This window comes from Salmo salar, chromosome 08 (assembly GCF_965601325.2).
Source record: "Salmo salar chromosome 08, fSalSal1, whole genome shotgun sequence".
Classification (NCBI taxonomy): Eukaryota; Metazoa; Chordata; class Actinopteri; order Salmoniformes; family Salmonidae; genus Salmo; species Salmo salar.
In genome coordinates this window covers 17,544,332-17,566,425 of record NC_138298.1, presented here as the reverse complement: position 1 = coordinate 17,566,425, position 22,094 = coordinate 17,544,332, and the positions used below count along the sequence as shown (strand labels likewise).

Genomic DNA, 22,094 nt, shown 5'->3' with positions numbered 1-22,094 from the left:
GAAAGTATGGCGGGAAAGTATGAAAATTAAATATATCAGTTGTGAAGTGTTGCCACAATGCGGTTGCATTTAGTATTACACAATGACTAGGCCCCAATAACAAAAGCTGATTTTCAAACCAACCTGCTGGTCTCTCAAAAGAACAGAATAGTTCATAATCGATGCGAATATTTAGTACCAAATACTACCTTATTGTGTTAAGAAAATATGTTTATTTTGATGTCACAGTCTGTGGCCACATTACTTTCTATTGCATGACTGACACAGATTGACAATTATTCAGTACATGTCAAATCTTGCAACAACAACAAAAAAGGTTACCCTGATAATATAAAAAAAATACATGTCTTGGAACACATTTGTTCATATAATATGCACATGATATTCAATATTAATTCCACATTTCAGTTTCAAATAGAGATACTTTATCTAATAATTGCTTAAGGTAGTGTCGGCCATAAAATTACAAGCCCCTTACTTTAACTACTGTAACAATGGTCTGGAGTTGAACATAACAAAAAACTGTCACCTGTAAAGTCAACTTTCTGCTAATCCCTTTTACATTTCCTTTATATTGTAGTGTTTGTTTTGGAGGTTTGGGGGGTTGTTGGTCTCACATCATTACGATTAGAATGAATTCCCGTTGATGTCTGTGTCAGCAATATTCTATCGTAGATTTTAGAACCATGTCCATCCAGTCTACTGATTCTAATTTTATGCCTCACACCCCTTCTCCCCCATCTCCACAGACTGACTGCTGGTGTGTCTTGAGGTTGCATATCCAGGCGAAGCGCTTTCCACAGTGGCTACAGGCAAAGGGTTTCTCCCCTGTATGGACCCTCTGGTGCTTCTTCAGGTTGCCAGCCTCTGAGAACATCTTCCCACAGGTGGCACACCTGAACGGCTTCTCCCCTGTGTGTACCCTCTGGTGAGCCTCCAGGTTGGACTGACCGGTGAAGGCCTTACCGCAGGCTCGGCACACGTAGCTCTTTCTCCTCCCGGCCGCATCGCAGTGCTGCTGGGCCAGCTGGGCTGCCTGCTGCCCAGCCAGGGTCACCTCGATGTGGGCAAAGCCTTTGGCCGTGGCCCCTCTTCCTGGTGGTAGCCCTACCAGGGAGTGAAGGGATTGGGAAGACATACCGGTACTAGTAGTGTTGGTGGTGGAGGTAGTTGGGTTTTCTGGGTGAGTCTGTTGTAGCTGCTGTGCTCTGAGGCGTCGTTGAAGCTGCCGCTGATGTGCTTGTTGAGACGCTCTCAAAATGGCTGCCCTGCTCCATGTGGGATGCCCCTGGATGCCCCCACCCACACCCAGAGTGGCTGTTTGTACTCCCTGATGCCCAGAGAAAGGCACACCCTCCCCTGTGGGCCTGATAGTCGCTGAGAGGAGCTGAGGCTGAGGCTCTGGGTCGACTATGAGGCAGTCTGGGTCAGTGTCCGTAGTGTCGTCGGTGTAGGAGCACGAGGGACCACCGGAGGGCGATGTTGATGCCGATGTGTCTGGGGCCCAGCGCGTGAAGAAGGTCTCCAGCTCAAACAGTGAGTACTCAGAGCCTAGCGTGTTGGCTGCTCTCTGCTTGCTGAGCTGCTGTGTGGTCTGGGTTGGAGTTGTGTTGTCTGGCGCTCCCTTGGGCATATTGGCTTTATTACCTAGGCTCGCTGTGGGACTGGTGGTTCCAATACCTTTTTGTGAGGAGGACTCCCCAGTACCTGGATAAAGATCATAGAAAAGGTGCATGTTTATTGTAAATACTAGTTGAGATGCTCATTCTGAGTTAAAAGACATGGTAAAGGATGATAAGCTAGAGAGGGCTTTTACATGTACACTTTAGTAATGGTTTCCCAAACTCGGTCCTGGGGTCCCCCTGGGTGCACGTTTTGGTTTTTGCCCTAGCACTGATTCAAATAGTCATAATAATTCAACTTAAAGGGGGGCTGAACTGGCCTCGTTTCCCTCATTAAGAAAATAGCTTTTAGTAAACTATTATAAGTGAGGAGGTCAGTGACACTGTCTGGTGGGCGCTGACACGGTTGTCATGCATTCCTGGTTTATTTTCATTCTCCACTTACACTCTGCTGTCAGGTCAGGTCCTCCTGTTGCTGTGATACTTCCCAGGTTCTGTCCCAGACTTAGTGTTGATGGAGTTGATTCAGGAGCTGCAGGCTAGGAAGAAGAGAGGAGAAATAGCCTATGAGATAAACTAAACACTAGATAGATAGCGATCAGCAAAACGCATCGCTGCCTGCCCTCCAGGACATCTACAGCACACGGTGTCACAGGAAGGCCAAGAAGATCATCAAGGACCTCAGCCACCCGAGCCACGGCCTGTTCATCCCGCTACCATCTAGAAGATCATCAAGGACCTCAGCCACCCGAGCCACGGCCTGTTCATCCCGCTACCATCTAGAAGATCATCAAGGACCTCAGCCACCCGAGCCACGGCCTGTTCATCCCGCTACCATCTAGAAGGCGGAGACAGTACATGTGCATCAAAGCTGGGACTGAGAGACTGAAAAACAGCTTCTATCTCCAGGCCATCAGACTGTTAAACGGTCCCCACTAACCAGCCTTCGCCCAGTACCCTGCCCTGAACCTTAGTCACTGTTACTAGCTGGCTACCACCCGGTACTCTACCCTGCCCTGAACCTTAGTCACTGTTACTAGCCGGCTACCACCCGGTACTCTACCCTGTACCTTAGAGACTGCTGCCCTATGTACATAGTCATTGAACACTGGTCTCTTTAATAATGTTTACATACTGTTTTACTCACTTCATATGTATATACTGTATTCTAGTCAAGGCTCATCCTATATAATTATTGCTGTACAGACCTTTGCTATTCATAATGTCTATACACACCATCATATACATAGATATTTATATTCCGGACTCTGACATTGCGCGTTCTAATATTTCTATATTTCTTAATCCCTTTCTTTTTCTTTTGGGGAATTGTACATGTTTTTCTTTGTATTGTTAGGTATTACTGTACCGTTGGAGCTAGAAACATAAGCATGTCGCTACATCCGCGATAACATCTGCTAAATATGTGTACGCGACCAATAAAATTTGATTTCATTTAGAGGTGTTACTGTAATATTCTGTTGCACCCCCTTTTGCCCTCAGAACAGCCTCAATTCATCAGGGCATGGACTCTACAAGGTGTGGAAAGCATTCCACAAGGATGCTGGCCCATGTTGACTCCAATGCTTCCCACAGTTGTGTCAAGTTGGCTGGTAGTTGATCTCTACTCTGAATAGCTCGTTCCATCTCATCCCACAGATCTTCACTTGGATTGTGATCTGGTGACTGGGCAGGCCACTGCAGTAAGCTGAATTCCCTGTCATGTTTGTGGAACCATTCCTGGACAATCCTAGTCTTGTGGCCATTTGCAGATTGATACATTGTTGCCATGAAGGGATGCGCCTGATTGTATACTCAGTGTACTGTAAATCCAAAAGTCTAAATAATAATTCATTAAAATGAGTACATTTGTTAAAGACATGTTCCGGTACTGGCGAGTATATAGTAAGTCATTTTTAAACCTTCCGCTTTGGGCTGGATGTGTCAATGTGTAGTTCATACACGCATAATCTATGAGCAGAATTACTTTCTTACCTCAAATATCCACAAAATCCTTAGTTTTCTGGAAGCTGTGTGGCGCCATTTTCCCTACATTTACCCCCACGCGGGCCAGCCCCCTAGCAATTCGAGTTTCAACCAATAAGCTTCAGCCCCTCGCCATTTGAGTGACAGCTAGCAAGACACACACAAAGTAAAGCGAGAGAGAGCAATGACGTGGTGCACACATCTGCACATTTGTGATGTAGAAAGCAATTTTCCGGGACCACTTTTGGCTCGTGGGTGCTACTTTCAGAACTACTGGCTAAAAAGTATACAAAGGTACCAGAGAATATCTTTTAAGTGATAATTATTCGACTTCCACTTTAGGCATATATTGTGAATGTGATGAATGCTCTTTAAGATATTGATATTGTGTCACAGTTGAGGAAATTGAATGTCCTGTGATGGAGTAATGTAATGTTAATAACCACATTAATTCATTCATCGTTTTTGCAAAGAAACATTTTAATCTTCTTTTAACATTACAAGATAAGGACATCGTTCAAAGTTTCACAGAATTGTGACACAATAGACTTATCCCTATAAACGTAGAGCATTTTGGACTCAAAATAAAAAATAGTACCATCACCTAACAAGATATTTACACCTTTACTGCTAACAAATATGGTTACTTCAACCCATTTACTGGTTTTTGGTGTATGTTGAACCTCTATACCTTGGTGTTACAAGGGGAATCAAACATGCACTATTCTCACTACATATTAGAATTTTCATACAGCTTTATGAGTAGAAAACAAATAAATATGCTTTTACCATCACCAGCTTTAGGACTCCTGGAACAAAATCGAGTTACTAAAAGGACTGTCTTGATCAGATAAGAAAAGACAAAGACAAAATTACCCAGACTACACTAATCTCGGACACTCAGAATTAAAATATTGCTTGTGCATCTGTCCGCGAGAGATTTCACTAACAACCCTTCCCTAAACCCCTTTACTAATATCGATATAGTGTCTATATTAAAGACCAAGAGTTATTCCTGATCATGTGACCTGACCAGAGGAAAAACTCTGGGTCCTATTTTTATCCTATAACTATCAGTTGTTTCTGGTCAGGTCATGTGATTAGGGACAACTCCTGGCCCTAGTTAAATTCTATAACCATCTGTTTTCAGGAGAAAAAAAAACTGTCCCTTCTCATATTGAAATAGATGGTTGATATAATATCCTGGTCCAATCTAGTACTACTACTGCTGAGGATGATGTCGTAGTACTACTGCTGAGGATGATGTCGTACTACTACTGCTGAGGATGATGTCGTACTACTACTGCTGAGGATGATGTCGTAGTACTACTGCTGAGGATGATGTCGTAGTACTACTGCTGAGGATGATGTCGTAGTACTACTGCTGAGGATGATGTCGTAGTACTACGGCTGAGGATGATGTCGTAGTACTACGGCTGAGGATGATGTCGTAGTACTACGGCTGAGGATGATGTCGTAGTACTACGGCTGAGGATGATGTCGTAGTACTACGGCTGAGGATGATGTCGTAGTACTACGGCTGAGGATGATGTCGTAGTACTACGGCTGAGGATGATGTCGTTTCTGGTGTTTCTTTAGGTTGCTAGGGTCGGCAAAGCGTTCCCCACAGAGCGGGCAGGCGTACGGCCTCTCCCCCGTGTGAACGTTCTTGTGGATCTTAAGGTTCCAGTACTGAGAGAAGTGCTTCCCGCACACCGTGCACCCAAACGGCCGCTCGCCCGTGTGGGTTCTAAGGTGCGGTTCTAGATTCGCCGGGGAGGAGAATCCTTTACCGCAGAACTTGCAGAGATATGCTTTCTTCCTTACCACTTTCTTCCTCCCGCATTTGTACGTCTCCTGACCCCCCTGTGCCTCATCAGACCCCCCCATTCCGACATCATAACCAGCCATCTCTGACCCCTCTCTAGAACCCATAGAACCTGAGAAGCTTCCGGAGCCTTCTACAGTGAAACCCCTGTGCTGACCCATCTCAGAGCCAGCAGGCCCCATCCTCCCTCCCATGATCAGCATGCCTGGGCCTGCTGGGTAGGACAGGTTGAGGGAGGACGGCCCTGGGACGCTAGCGTCACCACAACCACCACTGCCCCCATTGGTCCACAGCGGAAGGGGGTGGCTCTCGTACGGCACACGGCCATAGCTGACCTCCGTGGTGTGGTGCCTGGTCGGCCCGGGGTGGTGGTGGGTGTGGTCTGGGGGTGAGGTGTGGTGGGTGGCCTCCAGGGGTAATGCTCCTCCTCTGTAGTCGTCTCTGCTGGACTCCTCCGGCCCTTGAGAAGAGAACACAGCGTCACAATCACACCACTGGCCGTTGTTGAAATCAATGGGAGATCTCACCATGGAGCTAAACTTGGGGAAGGTCAATGTCATTAGAACATGTTTTCAAAGCTTTATGCTCTGGAACAGGCAGGGATGGATGCAACAGTGTAGTCTTTACATGGGATCTAACTAACCTTGTGTCATAGGTCTAACCCCTTGATTATCAAGCCCTGCTGTTAGCGCCACTACCCACTTTAACCACACACACAGCCCTCCACCCCCTGTAGTCTCCACTCACCCTCCTGGATGCTGAGTCCTCCACCCCGTGGGTCCAGATCCTCCACCTTGATCAGCAGGATGTCAGGGTCTCTGTCCTCCACCGCTGCAGACTGGAAACACAGGGACGGACCAGGAATTAGATATCACAATTACTATTATGCAATGAATCGTATTCATTTCTAAATCGCACACTAGAACTGTGACCGAAATAAATATATGGACCAACGATTACAAATTGTGTTCATCTTACATGCAACAAGTATTTTATGTAGCTATAGATGTTTACTGATATGTTATATGCATCTTGTTGCATCATTTGACTGGTGAATGGATGTCTGTTACTCAGAACCTCTTAATACAGGACCTCTCCAATTAAATATAGTGGTTATAGTGACATTTACATTTTACATTTTAGTCATTTAGCAGTGACCTTATGGTTTGAGTGATTTAATATTACTTAACAAAGATTAAGTGACTAAGAATTTAGTGGAAGATGAATAAACGTGCGTCTTGCTGAATAATGATTAAACAAATATTAACTATTTATGAGTGTTCTTGCAGGTGGTGGGAAATATTTGTGTGTGACAGACTTGTAAGCAGCCCCAGTACAGCTTTTCTTATTGGCGAATTGTTTGAATCCCTTCAGCTTTCCTTTCTTTGTCTGCCATATAAACCCCTATTGCCTATTCATTTCAATAATGACAGAGACCTCAGTGTAAGGAATGTATTTTATTCATAATAGTTCCATATGTCAAAAAACAAAAGAGGCATTGTAATACATGATTATTTAGGGGAAAGATCATTTACTATAACAAACTGCCACTCATTTATAAACTGGCATCAAAATAACTTATTGTACTTATTAGTGAATCTGTCCAATGTCAAATAGCCCCTTAACATTAGATATACAGAACAACTTTAAATATGTACACAAAGAACCATCATCATCCTCTCCAGATTTACACTTTAAGGTTGACATTTACCATGAATACCTTAAATCGGTAGCTTATTTTGGACCAAATTCACCCTTCCTTAGTCCACTGATATGAAATGTCTTATGTACATAATCAAAACCCCCCACCATACCCTAAAACATTTCCACGCGTAGCCGTCTATCGGGGCTCCAGTGAGTTGTGATTCATGATGACTGACCCTAGAGCATTGTTTAGTTTGTCTGTTAGTTTGCCAGATGGTAGGTCACCCCTGATTCATTTTTAAGCATAAGGTTGAGACCTCCTGGCTAGAAACAGTTTCTAAAACACAGGGGAAACTTGATTAGCTTAATGAGTAAGGAAAACTAAATGAGTAAGTTAGGGCCCCTGCCCTAGGTGATGCTAATTTGTATTCGTATTTATTAGGATCTCCACTAGCTGCTGCCCGGGGGTGGGGGGGTGGGGGGGCAAAACAGGATTAAAACAATTAAAAACACAAAATATAAAAAAAACAACACATCACACAACACATTATTACACCACTACAATATTACAATGTATGTGTGAGTAGAGTGCGTGTTAGCATATGCGCTCGTGTCTTCACAGTCCGCGCTGTGTTGATTTATCTAATACAACAACAAATGTGTAAGAGAGTTCCATGTAGTCAGCTGTCTGAACGGACAGTTTGGTGCTTTCAACATGTCAATAGCGATCATAAAAGACAAGTAGTGATGCAGTCAACCTCTCCTCTACATTGAGCCAGGAGAGATTGACATGCATGTTATTGATATTAGCGCTCAGCGTACATTTAAGGGCCAGCTGTAGTGCTCGCTTCTGGGACAACTGTAATCTGCCTGTGTTCGTCTTTGTGGCACTTGACCATATGAGTGGGCAGTAGTGCAGGTGGGATAAAACTAGGGCTCATGTCCGGGGGATATACGTCTGGATGGTTCCTCTCGTGGTGGGTCTTGAGGTTGCGTATCCAGGCGAATCCTTTCCCACAGAGCTCACAGTGGAAGGGTTTCTCCCCTGTATGGACCCTCTGGTGCTTCTTCAGGTTGCCAGCCTCGGAGAACATCTTCCCACAGGTGTTGCATCTGAACGGCCTCTCCCCTGTGTGGGTCCTCAGGTGGATCTCCACTTTCTTGGGCCGGTTGAACGCCTTGCCGCAGAAGTTGCAGATGAACAGTTTCTCCCGGGCACTGGTCCTGTGGGGGACCTTGCCGTCCCTCGTCAGGGGGAAGCCAGTGTTGCCGCCGCCAGTGTTTCTGCCCCCGCCGCCGTGTGCCCACCCGTTCGCGTCGGAAGTCGACGGCATCGCAATGTCATTGATGGAGCGAGATTGTGATGGGGTGGCCATGTTGCCATGGTCACCCTGGAACCTGCCTCCTCCCCCAAACATTGCAGACATTCCACTGTCGCGACCCCACTTCTCCAGAGGAGCCTTTCCTTCCTCCTCAGAGTCGACGTTCAGAACCTCCTCTCGGTTCCCCGGGAGATGGCGGTGGACGGTGACCGAAGCAGGAAGTGGACGGCGGTGCCCGGACTGAAACGATGCGGCGGCCTCTGCGATTGTGCTGTACGAACAAGATGGCTGCCCAGCCCCAGCCGTCTCTGCCTGGTTGCTCTCATTAAAGAACGAGCCCAGCGGCCCCAGACCGTCCCCTCTGTCGTCATCACCACTGTACATATCAAACGCAGCAGGGTGGGGTTGGTGCAGCAGTCCTGCGTGTTGGGGTTCACTGTCAGACTTAAGGAGAGGTGCCGAGCCACTGACCTCCACACGGTGCCTGTTCCTGGGGCCCTGCTGCTGCTCGGGGTGCTGCGGCTGGCTGAGCTGCTCTGGGCCATGGGCTGAAGTGGGTGGATGGGATGTGGAGTCCCCAGGGCCGGTTCTATCGCTGCCTCCACGAGGTCCACACTCCACCACTCCTGGAGGAGAGAGGAAGGGAATGAGAGCAGGTTAATGGTTAACTCAAGTCAAAGGTATGGCCAGGTTGAGTAGTGTGAGAATGGAGTCTTGATGTTGATTAAATGCATGGGGTGAGTAATTGCAGTATCTGCATCACAGCAACCAAAGTTGAGATGGACTAACACACTCACCGTCCTCTCCGATCAGTGGTACGTCGTCTGCATCCGCGTCTTCAAGGGGATCCTCCATCCTCTCCTCTTTGACCAACAGAGACTCAGGTTCCACAAGCTGCAGATCTGGCGACTGGAAGATAGAAAAGTCGGGAATTAACCGCATAAATATACACCACAACATGGTTGATAATGACCTACTGGTGACTGATGCTGCCAAGTGCTCAAAATGGTTCAAACGGGTCATTGTGTACTGTAGGACTATGCTATAATGGAATATAATGGTGAGCCACCAAGTAGATTTGTTTTCTTGAAGTGTGTGAGACCTTGACAACCAGTATTACAGTTTTGGTTTGTTGAACTTACCTTGTCTCGGATGGGGTTGGGATGCATCTGGGAACTGTTGTGATCATTACTGGCTCCAGGGCCTCCTGACCACATCCCCAGGTGATCTAGTTGTATGTCGTAGACACCACCTACGATAAAAACATTTTTTTTTTAACTTACTTGTAAAAGAAATTGCAGGTTGACTCAAGGTCACATTGGCCTAGATGAGCTTTGTCAGATTTGAATGACCAAAACAAAGGTGGGTCCCAATGACTGTATACAGTGAGTGTACAAAACATTAGGAACATGCTCTTTCCATGAGGCTGACCAGGTGAAAGCTATGTTCCCTTATTGATGTCACCTGTTAACCTGTTGGGGCTAGGGGGCAGTATTTTCACGGCCGGATAAAAAACGTACCCGATTTAAACTGGTTACTACTCTTACCCAGAAACGAGAATATGCATATAATTAGTAGATTTGGATAGAAAACACTCTAAACAGTTTCTAAAACTGTTTGAATGGTGTCTGTGAGTATAACAGAACTCATATGGCAGGCCAAAACCTGAGAAGATTCCATGCAGGAAGTGCCCTGTTTGACAATTTGCTGTCCTTCTATGGCATCTCTATCAAAAATACAGCATCTCTGCTGTAACGTGACATTTAAGGCTTCCATTGGCTCTAAGAAGGCACCAGAAAGTGGAATGAGAGCTCTGCAGTCTCTGGGCGAAAAACAGCAGGAGTGTTTGTGAGTGGTCAGGCAGGGAACGCTGACACTGGAGCGCGCGTGCACGAGAGGACTCCATTTTTTTCTCTCTCTCTTTGAACGAATACAACGTCGCCCGGTTGGAATATTATCGCTATTTTACGAGAAAAATCGCATAAAAATTTATTTTAAACAGCGTTTGACATGCTTCGAAGTACGGTAATGGAATATTTCGGCACCTTTCGGATACTGACCTCAACGCACGAACAAAACGGAGCTATTTCAATATAACTATTGGATTATTTCAAACCAAAACATTTGTTGTTGAAGTAGAAGTTCTGGGAGTGCATTCTGACAAAGAACAGCAAAGGTAATCCAATTTTTCTAATAGTAAATCTGAGTTTGGTGAGGGCCAAACTTGGTGGGTGTCAAATTAGCTAGCCGTGATATCTACTCAGAATATTGCAAAATGTGCTTTTGCCGAAAAGCTATTTTAAAATCTGACACCGCGATTGCATAAAGGAGTTCTGTATCTATAATTCTTAAAATAATTGTTATGCATTTTGTGAACGTTAATTGTGAGTAATTTAGTAAATTCACCGGAAGTTTGCGGTGGATATGCTAGTTCTGAACATCACATGCTAATGTAAAAAGCTGGTTTTTGATATAAATATGAACTTGATTGAACAAAACATGCATATATTGTATAACATAATGTCCTAGGAGTGTCATCTGATGAAGATCATCAAAGGTTAGTGCTGCATTTAGCTGTGGTTTTGGTTTTTGTGACATATATGCATGCTTTGAAAATGGCTGTGTGATTATTTTTGGCAGGGTACTCTCCTGACATAATCTAATGTTTTGCTTTCGTTGTAAAGCCTTTTTGAAATCGGACAGTGTGGTTAGATTAACGAGAGTCTTGTCTTTAAAATGGTGTAAAATAGTCATACGTTTGAGAAATTGAAGTTATAGCATTTATGAGGTATTTGTATTTCGCGCCACACGATTCCACTGGCTGTTGACTAGGTGGGACGCAAACATCCCACCTTGCCCAGGGAGGTTAAACCCACTTCAATCTGTGTAGATGAATGTAAGGAGACAGGTTAAAGGAGGATTTTTTTGTAAGCCTTCAGACAATTGAGACATGGATTGTGCCATTCAGAGGATTGATGGCAAGACAAAATATTGAAGTGCCTTTGAACGGGGTATGGTAGTAGGTGCCAGGCGCAACAGTTTGAGTGTGTCAAGAACTGCAACGCTGCTGGGTTTTTCACACTCAACAGTTTCCTGTGTGTATGAAGAAAGGTCCACCACCAAAAGGACATCCAGCCAACAGCATGCCAGTGGTCAAAAACGGGTCATTGATGAAAGAGGACAAAAGAGGCTGACACGAAGTGTGCAGAGAAATAGACGGGCTATAGTTAGTCAACTGACAGTTCACTACAAAATTGGTGCCCAAAGACCCATAAAAGAACGCACAACTCGTTGGTCCGTGACACGAATGGGGTATGGCAGCTGACGACCTTACAGAGTTCCACTTCTCTCAGCAAAATAAAAGAAACTGTGGTTGCAGTGGGCTAAGGAACAAAAACACTGGACACTGGAGAATGTGAAAAACATTGCCTGGTCTGATGAATCCCTGGTTCCTGCTGTTTCACACTGATGGGAGGACTAGGGTATGGAGAAAACCACGAGTACATGCATCCATCATGCCGCGTGTCAACATTGCAGACTGGTGGTGGTGTGATGGTGTGTTTTCATGCCACACATTTAGGCACTTGATAAAAGCGGAGCAACGTTTGAATGCCACAGGATATCTGAACATCGTCGCCAATCAGGTGCATCCCTTCATGTCAGCAGTATATCCATCTGTGAATAGATTTTTTCCCAGCAGGATAATGCCCCAGCCACAAGGCTAGGATTGTCCAGGAATGGTTCCACAAACATGACAGTGAATTCAGCTTACTGCAGGAAGGTGTTCTTGTTTTGTACGCTCAGTGTAGGTGGCCCCAATGACTGTATATGTGGCCCCAATGGGGAAAAAACTGTCAATATTACACAAGTTGATGGTTTTCCAGTAGGGCTGGGCGTAAAATGTAAAAATGTTGAATAACTTTTATAATGTTTGATTTGTTACATTACATTATTCAGTAATGACAAAAAAATTATGGCAATGAGCAGTTTTCTAACATAAAAATGGATAACAGCTGAAAACGGCTAGCTAACTAACTTTCTAGCACAAGTCAACAACTACGGGTGGTCAAGGGTTTTGTTTAGAAAGGATACAGCTTGTCAACATATTTTAGGAGAACTTACCCAGCAGGTTAGGAGAATTAACATAGCAGGTTAGGAGAATTAGGTTAAGGTTAGGAAAACGGTTAGGGCAGGGGTCTCCAACCTTTTTTAGCATGAGCTACTTAATTTTTTTTTGATAGCTTACTTATTGGCACATTGTTCACTTCTCTACCCTGCAACCCCAGATCCTTGGTGTACAAGAGATGTGTTCTGTCAATATACCTTGTAAAATAATGGTTATTATAAACTGGGCGGTTCAAGCCATGAATGCTGATTGGCTGTAAGCTGCGGTATATCAGACCGTATTCCACGGGTATGACAAAATATTTATTTTTACTCTTCTAATTACGTTGGTAACCAGTTTATAATACCAATAAGGCACCTCGGGGGTTTGTGGAATATGACCAATATGCCACGGCTAAGGGCTGTGTCCAGGCACATTGCGTTGTGTCGTGCCGTGCTTAAGCACAGCCCTCATCTGTGGTATATTGGCCATATACCACAGACTGTCAGTTGTTTATTTAAGCAATAAGGCCTAAGAGGCCCCATAAAATTATGTTTTGTATTTTCCTGAGTTCTGTTATTTTTTCTCTCGTTTTGGTTATACTCTCAATATTACAATTATTCATAGAGAAACAACAAAAATGTATGTTCTGAGTCCATGTCCCATCATAAGACCAATTTCTAGGTCTGGAAAAAAACCCGAACACGTTTAATTTGAGTGCAATACCCTTTTAATTGCACATCTACACAAAGAGGAACGTGTGGGTCTAGAGATGCCTACTGCAGCAGCACGTCATGGCAGAGTTTGCAAAAAACGGCCATCAGATTGATACAAATAACCATGATATATTTCTGTCAGGTAAGCCTACTTTACAGTTAACATTAAACGAGAAGGTTTTTTGGGGAAAGTCTGTCTACCCACAAGATGGTTATCATTACTAGCATCACTAACTGGCTACATACAGAGTGATAGACAAAAGCGTGCACCAAACAGACAGACGGGCAATATTTCTGGAAATTAATTGGTAGATAGTGTGTTAGGTTTGGATTTTTATGCCAATAGTGGCTAAACGGGTGAGAATGTCAACGTAGCTTTGATTAGATAGTAGTAGGGAGGAGTTTTATGTTTGGCAGTTTGCGATGAAACATGAAAAAAATATGAATGTACTTTCAGAATTGCTTAGCGAGCTACTTCTAGGTGGGATGAGAGCTACTATTGGTAGCTTACGATCTATCATCTACCTGTTTGAGATCCCTCGGTTAGGGTTAGCTAAATTGCAAAAATAATTCATAGTACTTATCTTCAATAGACCCACGAAAATCGGCCAACAAATGCCTCTGTTTTACGAAATGTAACTATACAATTATAAATTAGTGCATGAAATTTATTCAAATGCTGGAAATTAACAAATAACTAAGCAAGTGGTACCAGTTGGTCGAGTACCAGAGTGAGGCTACAAAATAGGATTTTGATTCCTATGTCATGTTCTACAAAAATGACTACTTTACTGTAAGTAGTCCTATTATTTTGGGATGAAGTTTGAAAGAACAGTATAAAGAAATCAGAATGGACTCAGTCCATTAAAAACACTTTTTATGCACTACCCAGAAAGCATATTAAGAACTTGTATTATTCAGAACCGTCAAATATCGTCATACCGTCAAAAATAAAAAAATAAAATACTATATTGATATTTTGCCATGTCACCCAGACCCATTTTCCAGTGGTGTTTATTTCTTTTTATCAGCAGGGTAATCAACTAAACTAGTATCAGACATGGTATGCTACTACAGTCTTCTTACCAGTTGACGAAGACGACCCTCTGAATTTCTCATTGGTGTTGATATGAACTCTGCTGTTGGGACGGCTGTTCATTGCGCTTTCCCGTAGCCTTCGTTCGGCGTAACCACGGGCCATCTTCAGCTCGAGAAGATTCAGCTTTCGCTTCAAACCTTTGTTCTCCCTTTGGCATTGTGACATTTGCAAACTTACAACCGCATAATCGTCGTCTACCAGTTTGCAGATTTCTGCCACGGCTGCATTGGCCAATACCTCCATAATGGAAGCTAGCTGTGTCTGGAACGCAAGGCGACTCGACATTTTTGGACGACTGGCTCGCGAGCACTAAAAGTCGATAAATACAGTCTCATACGATGTATATTTGATATATTGAATCACGCTCACTTCAAATATCGACAACGACGAAGTGATTAAACATAAATAGTGGACTAAAATCAGTAGTTTGCTAGCTCTGTAGCTCCAGTTTCTTCTTCTGTGCTACCAGCCTTTCGTCAGCAACAATAAAAAGATTTCCGGGTCACGGAAATTTTCAAAATAAAAGTTCCCCACGTAATAGTAGAAAAGTGTAATTAACCTGTATTTATTCACAATATATGAAACATAATTGTCTAAACATTAATAATGATTCATATTTTTTCATATTTAGGGACATTTGCATTAAATGTGGGTTTTAAAAGATGTTCCATGGTCAAATAAATTCCCCCGATACAATATATTGTAAAATACATATTGGTTTATAGAGAGAACTATTCTAGGTGCCGACATAAAAGTGGGGTCGGGTTTACTCACCACTGTCTGTAGAATATGGTGTAATTTCAATATGCCCAGCAACACTTTCTACTCCATTGGTCCCAATGCAATACACTATAGGCCCATAAATTACATATTGGCTAATAGAGATAACTATTTTATGTGCCAAAGTAAAAGTGGGGTTGGGTTAACTCTCCATGGTCTGCAGAATCTATATATGGTGTTATTTTATGGGGACTGAGGTGTAAATACCCAGCAACACTTTCTACTCCACCCACTCCATTCACTGCAGTGCAATACACTGTAGGCCAATAGGTGAGATTAGTTTGAGACACAATGTAAACAATTATGGACTGGCATACCTGTAAGGCAGGGTTTTCCAGTTTCCCAAACTCGATCCTGGAGCCACCCTGGGTGCACATTTTAGATTTTTGCCCTAGCACTACACTACTAATGAGTTGGTTATTTGAATCAGCTGTGAAGTGTTAGGGCAAAAACAAAACGTGCACCCAGTTTGGGACCAGGTTTGGGAAATCCTGCTGTAAACGACCTATATAGTTTAACCTAATGATCATGAGCCATTTGTGCCTTTTAAACATGTAAATCAGTCCAAGGCCAGCCTTGACCTGTGCCAAAAAAAAATGCATATGGCCTGCCTGACAAATAACTTCAATTTACTTTAAATGGAGCCATTCGACACTATACGATACAAATATCAAATCAAATCAAATATTGCACTGTATAGGCAGAACAATCTATAGTGTGCCCATAAAACCGGGCTCCAGTCTATTCACTAGAGTCTCTAGAATACAAAATAGCCAATCCTCTCTTCAAGCCTCTTCCTTCAAGTAAACAGATGAGGTCCACCAAGGCCAGATGAGCAAGGCTTGGTAACAGCCAGTGGCGATTTTAGCATGTAAATCTTGGTGAGGCAAAAAAAAAAAAAATGTGGGATGCATACCAGCAAAGTCACTACACAACACAAAACTAAACAATACATTAATTGCACTATAACGGTGACAAACGGTGCCCACAAACCGTTAGGGACTACATAAAGCTGTCCTAACTGCCGTCCCGACACCTTACCACTGCTACACCTGTCTATCAACTGAGCCTTGTCTGGCAGCGAAACAGTTCATTCAGCCTCATTTACTGCCTTTTAAAAAAACAAAGCTGATATGGCTGACTTGCGTAAACAAATGTGGTTTCTAATGACAATTGAGATGTACAAACTATGGCATAAGGGGACGACAAGCGGATAAGAGGCTAATCCGTAATATCAATTAAGACATTAATGAGCGAGCTAGGACGGATGTACTCAATATAACTATTTGTTCAGCACTTTTGAAATGTACAGTGACAGAATTCAGAACATGGGCCGTTCTTACAGTGTTCTCCCTGTACACCAAGTACGAACCGTAGGATAAATGAAAGGGGGCATATAAGCAGACAATGAAAGCTCTTACAATATTCGATGATTACATTTCTCAAAAACAGGTTATAGGCTACATATGCACCACCCAGTCAGAACAGCAGGCGAAATTAAGAGGTGAAAATGGACCAAATTATTATGGTGAGGCACATGGGTTACTAACAGCTTACTTAAAAATATATATATATTTCACCTTTATTTAACCAGGTACGCTAATTGAGAACAAGTTCTCATTTACAACTGCGACCTGGCCAAGATAAAGCAAAGCAGTTCGACACATAGCAAACAGCTGGAGGCAAGGCTTTCTCCTATAGAGCTCAATTTTTATGGAATGGTGTGCCTACCCATGTGAGAGACGCAAACTCGGTCTCAACCTTTAAGTCTTTGTTGAAGACTCATCTCTTCAGTAGGTCCTATGATTGAGTGTAGTCTGGACCAGGAGTGTGAAGGTGAACGGAAAGGCACTGGAGCAACGAACCGCCCTTGCTGTCTCTGCCTGGCCGGTTCCCCTCTTTCCACTGGGATTCTCTGCCTATAACCCTATTACAGGGGCTGAGTCACTGGCTTACTGGTGCTCTTCCATGCCGTCCCTAGGAGGGGTGCGTCATTTGAGTGGGTTGAGTCACTGACGTGATCTTCCTGTCTGGGTTGGCGCACCCCCTTGGGTTGTGCCGTGGCGGAGATCTTTGTGGGCTATACTCAGCCTTGTTTCAGGATGGTAAGTTGGTGGTTGAAGATATCCCTCTAGTGGTGTGGGGGCTGTGCTTTGGCAAAGTGGGTGGGGTTATATCCTGCCTGTTTGGCCCTGTCCGGGGGTATCGTCGGATGAGGCAACAGTATCTCCCGACCCTTCCTCTCTCAGCCTCCAGTATTTATGCTGCAGTAGTTTATGTGTTGGGGGGCTATGGTCAGTATTTCTCCTGTCTTATCTGGTGTCTTGTGGGAATTTAAGTATGCTCTCGCTAATTCTCTCTTTCTTTCTTCTCTTTCTTCTTTCTTTCTTTCTTTCTTCTTTCTTTCTCTCTCTCTCCCGGAGGACCTGAGCACTAGGACCATGCCTCAGGACTACCTGGCCTGATGACTCCTTGCTGTCCCCAGTCCACCTGGCTGTGCTGCTGCTCCAGTTTCAACTGTTCTGCCTGAGGCTATGGAACCCTGACCTGTTCACCGGACTTGCTACCTGTCCCAGACCTGCTGTTTTCAACTCTCTAGAGACAGCAGGAGCAGTAGAGATACTCTGAATGATCGGCTATGAAAAGCCAACTGTCATTTACTCCTGTTGCACCCTCAACATCCACTCTGATTATTATTATTTGACCCTGCTGGTCATCTATGAACATTTGAACATCTTGGCCATGTTCTGTTATAATCTCCACCCGGCACAGCCAGAAGAGGACTGGCCACCCCTCATAGCCTGGTTCCTCTCTAGGTTTCTTCCTAGGTTCTGGCCTTTCTAGGGAGTTTTTTCTAGCCACCGTGCTTCTACACCTGCATTGCTTGCTGTTTGGGGTTTTAGCCTGGGTTTCTGTACAGCACTTTGAGATATCAGCTGATGTAAGAAGGGCTTTATAAATAAATTTGATTTGAAATTTGACATACACCAACACAGAGTTACACATGGAATAAACAAACATACAGTCAATAATACAGTAGAAAAGGTCTATATACAGTGTGTGCAAATGAGGTAGGATAAGGGAGGTAAGGCAATAACTAGGCCATGGTGGCGAAGTAATTACCATATAGCAATTAAACACTGGAATGGTAGATGTGCAGAAGATGAATATGCAAGTAGAGATACTGGGGTGCAAAGGAGCAAGATAAATAAATACAGTATGGGGATGAGGTAGTTGGATGGGCTATTTACAGATGGGCTATGTACAGGTGCAGTGATCTGAGAGCTGCTCTGACAGCTGGTGCTTAAAGCTAGTGAGGGAGATATGAGTCTCCAGCTTCAGTGATTTTTGCAGTTCGTTCCAGTCATTGGCAGCAGAGAACTGGAAGGAAAGGCGGCCAAAGGAAGAATTGGCTTTGGGGGATGACCAGTGAGATATACCTGCTGGAGCGCGTGCTACGGGTGGGTGCTGCTATGGTGATCAGTGAGCTGAGATAAGGCGGGGCTTTACCTAGCAGAGACTTGTAGATGATCTGGAGCCAGCGGGTTTGGCAACGAGTATGAAGCGAGGGCCAGCCAACGAGAGCGTACAGGTCGCAGTGGTGGGTAGAGTATATGGGGCTTTGGTGACAAAACGGATGGCACTGTGATAGACTGCATCCAATTTGTTGAGTAGAGTGTTGGAGGCTATTTTGTAAATGACATCGCCGAAGTCAAGGATCGGTAGGATGGTCAGTTTTACGAGGGTATATTTGGCAGCATTGTTGCGAAATAGGGAACTGATTCAAGATTTCATTTTGGATTGGAGATGCTTAATGTGAATTTACAGTCTAACCAGGTATTTGAGGTTGTCCACATATTCTAAGTCAGAACCGTCCAGAGTAGTGATGCTGGACGGGCGGGCAGGTGTTGGCAACGATCGGTTGAAGAGCATGGATTTAGTTTTACTTGCATTTAAGAGCAGTTGGAGGCCACGGAAGGAGAGTTGTATGGCATTGAAGCTCGTCTGGAGGTTAGTTAACACAGTGTCCAAAGAAGGGCCAGAGGTATACAGAATGGTGTCGTCTACGTAGAGGTGGATCAGAGAATCACCAGCAGCAAGAGCAACATCGATGTATACAGAGAAGAGAGTCGGCCCGAGAATTGAACCCTATGGCACCACCATAGAGACTGCCAGAGGTCCGGACAACAGGCCCTCCAATTTGACACACTGAACTCTATCAGAGAAGTAGTTGGTGAACCAGGCGAGGCAATCATTTGAGAAACCAAGGCTGTGGAGTCTGCCAATAAGAATGTGGTGATTGACAGAGTCGAAAGCCTTGGCCAGGTCGATGAATACGGCTGCACAGTAATGTCTCTTATCGATGGCGGTTATGATGTCGTTTAGGACCTTGATCGTGGCTGAGGTGCACCCATGACCAGCTCTGAAACCAAATTGCATAGCGGAGAAGGTACGGTGGGATTCAAAATGGTCGGTAATCTGTTTGTTAACTTGGCTTTCGAAGACCTTAGAAAGGCAGGGTAGGATAGATATAGGTCTGTAGCAGTTTGGGTCTAGAGTGTCTCCCCGTTTTAAGAGGGGGATGACCGCGGCAGCTTTCCAATCTTTGGGGATCTCAGATGATACGAAAGAGAGGTTGAACAGGCGAGTAATAGGGCTTGCAACAATTTCGGCAGATAATTTTAGAAAGAGAGGGTCCAGATTGTCTAGCCCGGCTGATTTGTAGGGGCCCAGATTTTGCAGCTCTTTCAGAATGTCAGCTATCTGGATTTGGGTGAAGGAGAAATGGGGGAGGCTTGGGCGAGTAGCTGTGGGTGGTGCAAGGCTGTTGACCGGGTAGGGGTAGCCAGGTGGAAAGCATGGCCACCCGTAGCAAAATGCTAATTGAAATTCTCAATTATAGTGGATTTATCGGTGGTGACAGTGTTTCCTAGCCTCAGTGCAGTGGGCAGCTGGGAGGAGGTACTCTTATTCTCCATGGACTTTACAGTGTACCAGAACTTTTTTGAGTTAGTGCTACAGGATGCACATTTCTGCTTGAAAAAGCTAGCCTTAGCTTTCCTAACTGCATGTGTATATTGGTTCCTAACTTCCCTGAAAGGTTGCATATCACGGGGGCTATTCGATTCTAATGCAGAACACCACAGGATGTTTTTGTGCTGGTCAAGGGCAGTCAGGTCTGGAGAGAACCAAGGGCTATATCTGTTCCTGGTTCTACATTTTTTGAATGGGGCATGCTTATTTAAGATGGTGAGGAAGGCACTTTTAAAGAATAACCAGGCATCCTCTACTGACGGGATGAGGTCAATATCCTTCCAGGATACCCGGGCCAGGTCGATTAGAAAGGCCTGCTCGCCGAAGTGTTTTAGGGAGCGTTTGACAGTGATGAGGGGTGGTCGTTTGACCGCAGACCCATTACGGATGCAGGCAATGAGGCAGTGATCACTGAGATCTTGGTTGAAAACAGCAGATGTGTATTTGGAGGGCAAGTTGGTTAGGATGATATCTATGAGGGTGCCCGTGTTTATGGTTTTGGGGTTGTACCTGGTGGGTTCATTGATCATTTGTGTGAGATTGAGGGAATCAAGCTTAGATTGAAATTTCAGGGGTTTTGGTGGTCTTCCTAAGCCAGGATTCAGACACGGCTAGGACATCAGGGTTGGCAGAGTGTGCTAAAGCAGTGAATAAAACAAACTTAGGGAGGAGGCTTCTGATGTTAACATGCATGAAACCAAGGCTTTTACGGTTACAGAAGTCAACAAATGAGAGCACCTGGGGAATAGGAGTGGAGCTAGGCACTGCAGGGCCTGGATTAACCTCTACATCACCAAAGGAACAGAGGAGGAGTAGGATTAGGGTACGGCTAAAGGCTATAAGAACTGGTCGTCTAGTACGTTCGGAACAGAGAGTAAAAGGAGCAGGCGCAATATAATAGATTCAAGGCATAATGTACAGACAAAGGTATGGTAGGATGTGAGTACATTGGAGGTAAAGCTAGGCATTGAGTAATGATGAGAGATATTGTCTCTAGAGACGTTTAAACCAGGTGATGTCACCACGTGTGGGAGGTGGAACTAAATGGTTGGTTAAGGCATATTGAGCAGGGCTAGAGGCTCTACAGTGAAAAAAGACAATAATCACTAACCAGGACAGTAATGGACAAGGCATATTGATATTAGGGAGAGGCACGCGTAGCCGAGTGATCATAGGGGTGAGTGGTTGGGCTGGCTGGAGACACGGCGATTCAGACAGCTAGCAAGCCGGGGCTAGCAAGCTAGCAGAAGGGCCTTAGAGGGATGTCGCAACGGAGGGAAGTCTGTTTTAGCCTCCTCGTGCGGTGACGTCGATAGACCAGTCGTGATGGATTAGTAGGGTTCCGAGTAGCAGAGGGGTCCAATTACTACACAGCATACACTTAGTATTACTTTGTTAGCTACAGTCTACATAATGTATCTCCCTAGCATATGAGATCATTTATGCAGCAGCATATGCAGCATGTGCTTACTTACATTTACATTTTAGTCATTTAGCAGACGCTCTTATCCAGAGCAAGTTACAGTAGTGAATGCATACATTTCATACATTTTTTTTTTCTTCCCATACTGGTCCCCCATGGGAATCGAACCCACAACCCTGGCATTGTAAACACCATGCTCTACCAACTGAGCCACACGGGACCTTGAACAGGAAACTGGCGTGGCAGTCCTTCGTGGGCAAATGTTGTCATTCTCTGAATTTATGGTGCTTTCAAGACAACTGGGAACTTGGGGCGATAAAAAGGTTGAATCATGATGACGTCAGTGATCTTCAGGTCGTAGCTCTAGAAAGAGGCCAGAGTTCCCGATTTAGAATTCTGAGTTGGATGAAAGTTCAAAACTTATTTTCCCAGTCGTAGCTCGTTTTTCCCCAAGTTCCCTGTTGTCTTGAATTCACTAAAGTCAGATTTTGCAGTTCTGAGTTAAGTTGTTTTGAGCGCGGCACAAATCATGCTT

At 44.5% G+C, this 22,094-nt stretch overlaps 1 protein-coding gene and 1 non-coding gene across 3 annotated transcripts; both read right to left on the bottom strand.

Annotated features, from left to right (window-relative positions):
* Positions 1 to 189: 189 nt before the first annotated feature.
* Positions 190 to 15,264, bottom strand: LOC106610071 (uncharacterized). Of its 2 annotated transcripts, none has more exons than XM_082978409.1 (8): positions 15,097 to 15,264; positions 9,545 to 9,654; positions 9,200 to 9,311; positions 8,874 to 9,028; positions 6,184 to 6,274; positions 5,772 to 5,896; positions 2,068 to 2,161; positions 190 to 1,707 (listed from the first exon to the last, which is right to left on the bottom strand). In XM_082978409.1, the coding sequence occupies exons 2-8, from the start codon at positions 9,617 to 9,619 to the stop codon at positions 722 to 724; spliced, it is 1,638 nt and encodes a 545-aa protein (XP_082834535.1). In that variant the 5' UTR covers positions 9,620 to 9,654; positions 15,097 to 15,264; the 3' UTR covers positions 190 to 721. The 2 variants fall into 2 exon arrangements, with proteins under 2 accessions (XP_082834535.1, XP_014064682.2); XM_014209207.2 differs by lacking the exon at positions 15,097 to 15,264 and adding an exon at positions 14,310 to 14,810.
* A 6,441-nt stretch (positions 15,265 to 21,705) lies between these two features.
* On the bottom strand, positions 21,706 to 21,781 carry trnav-uac (transfer RNA valine (anticodon UAC)). The gene has a single exon. It is a non-coding gene; the product is annotated as a tRNA-Val (tRNA).
* Positions 21,782 to 22,094: the final 313 nt, after the last annotated feature.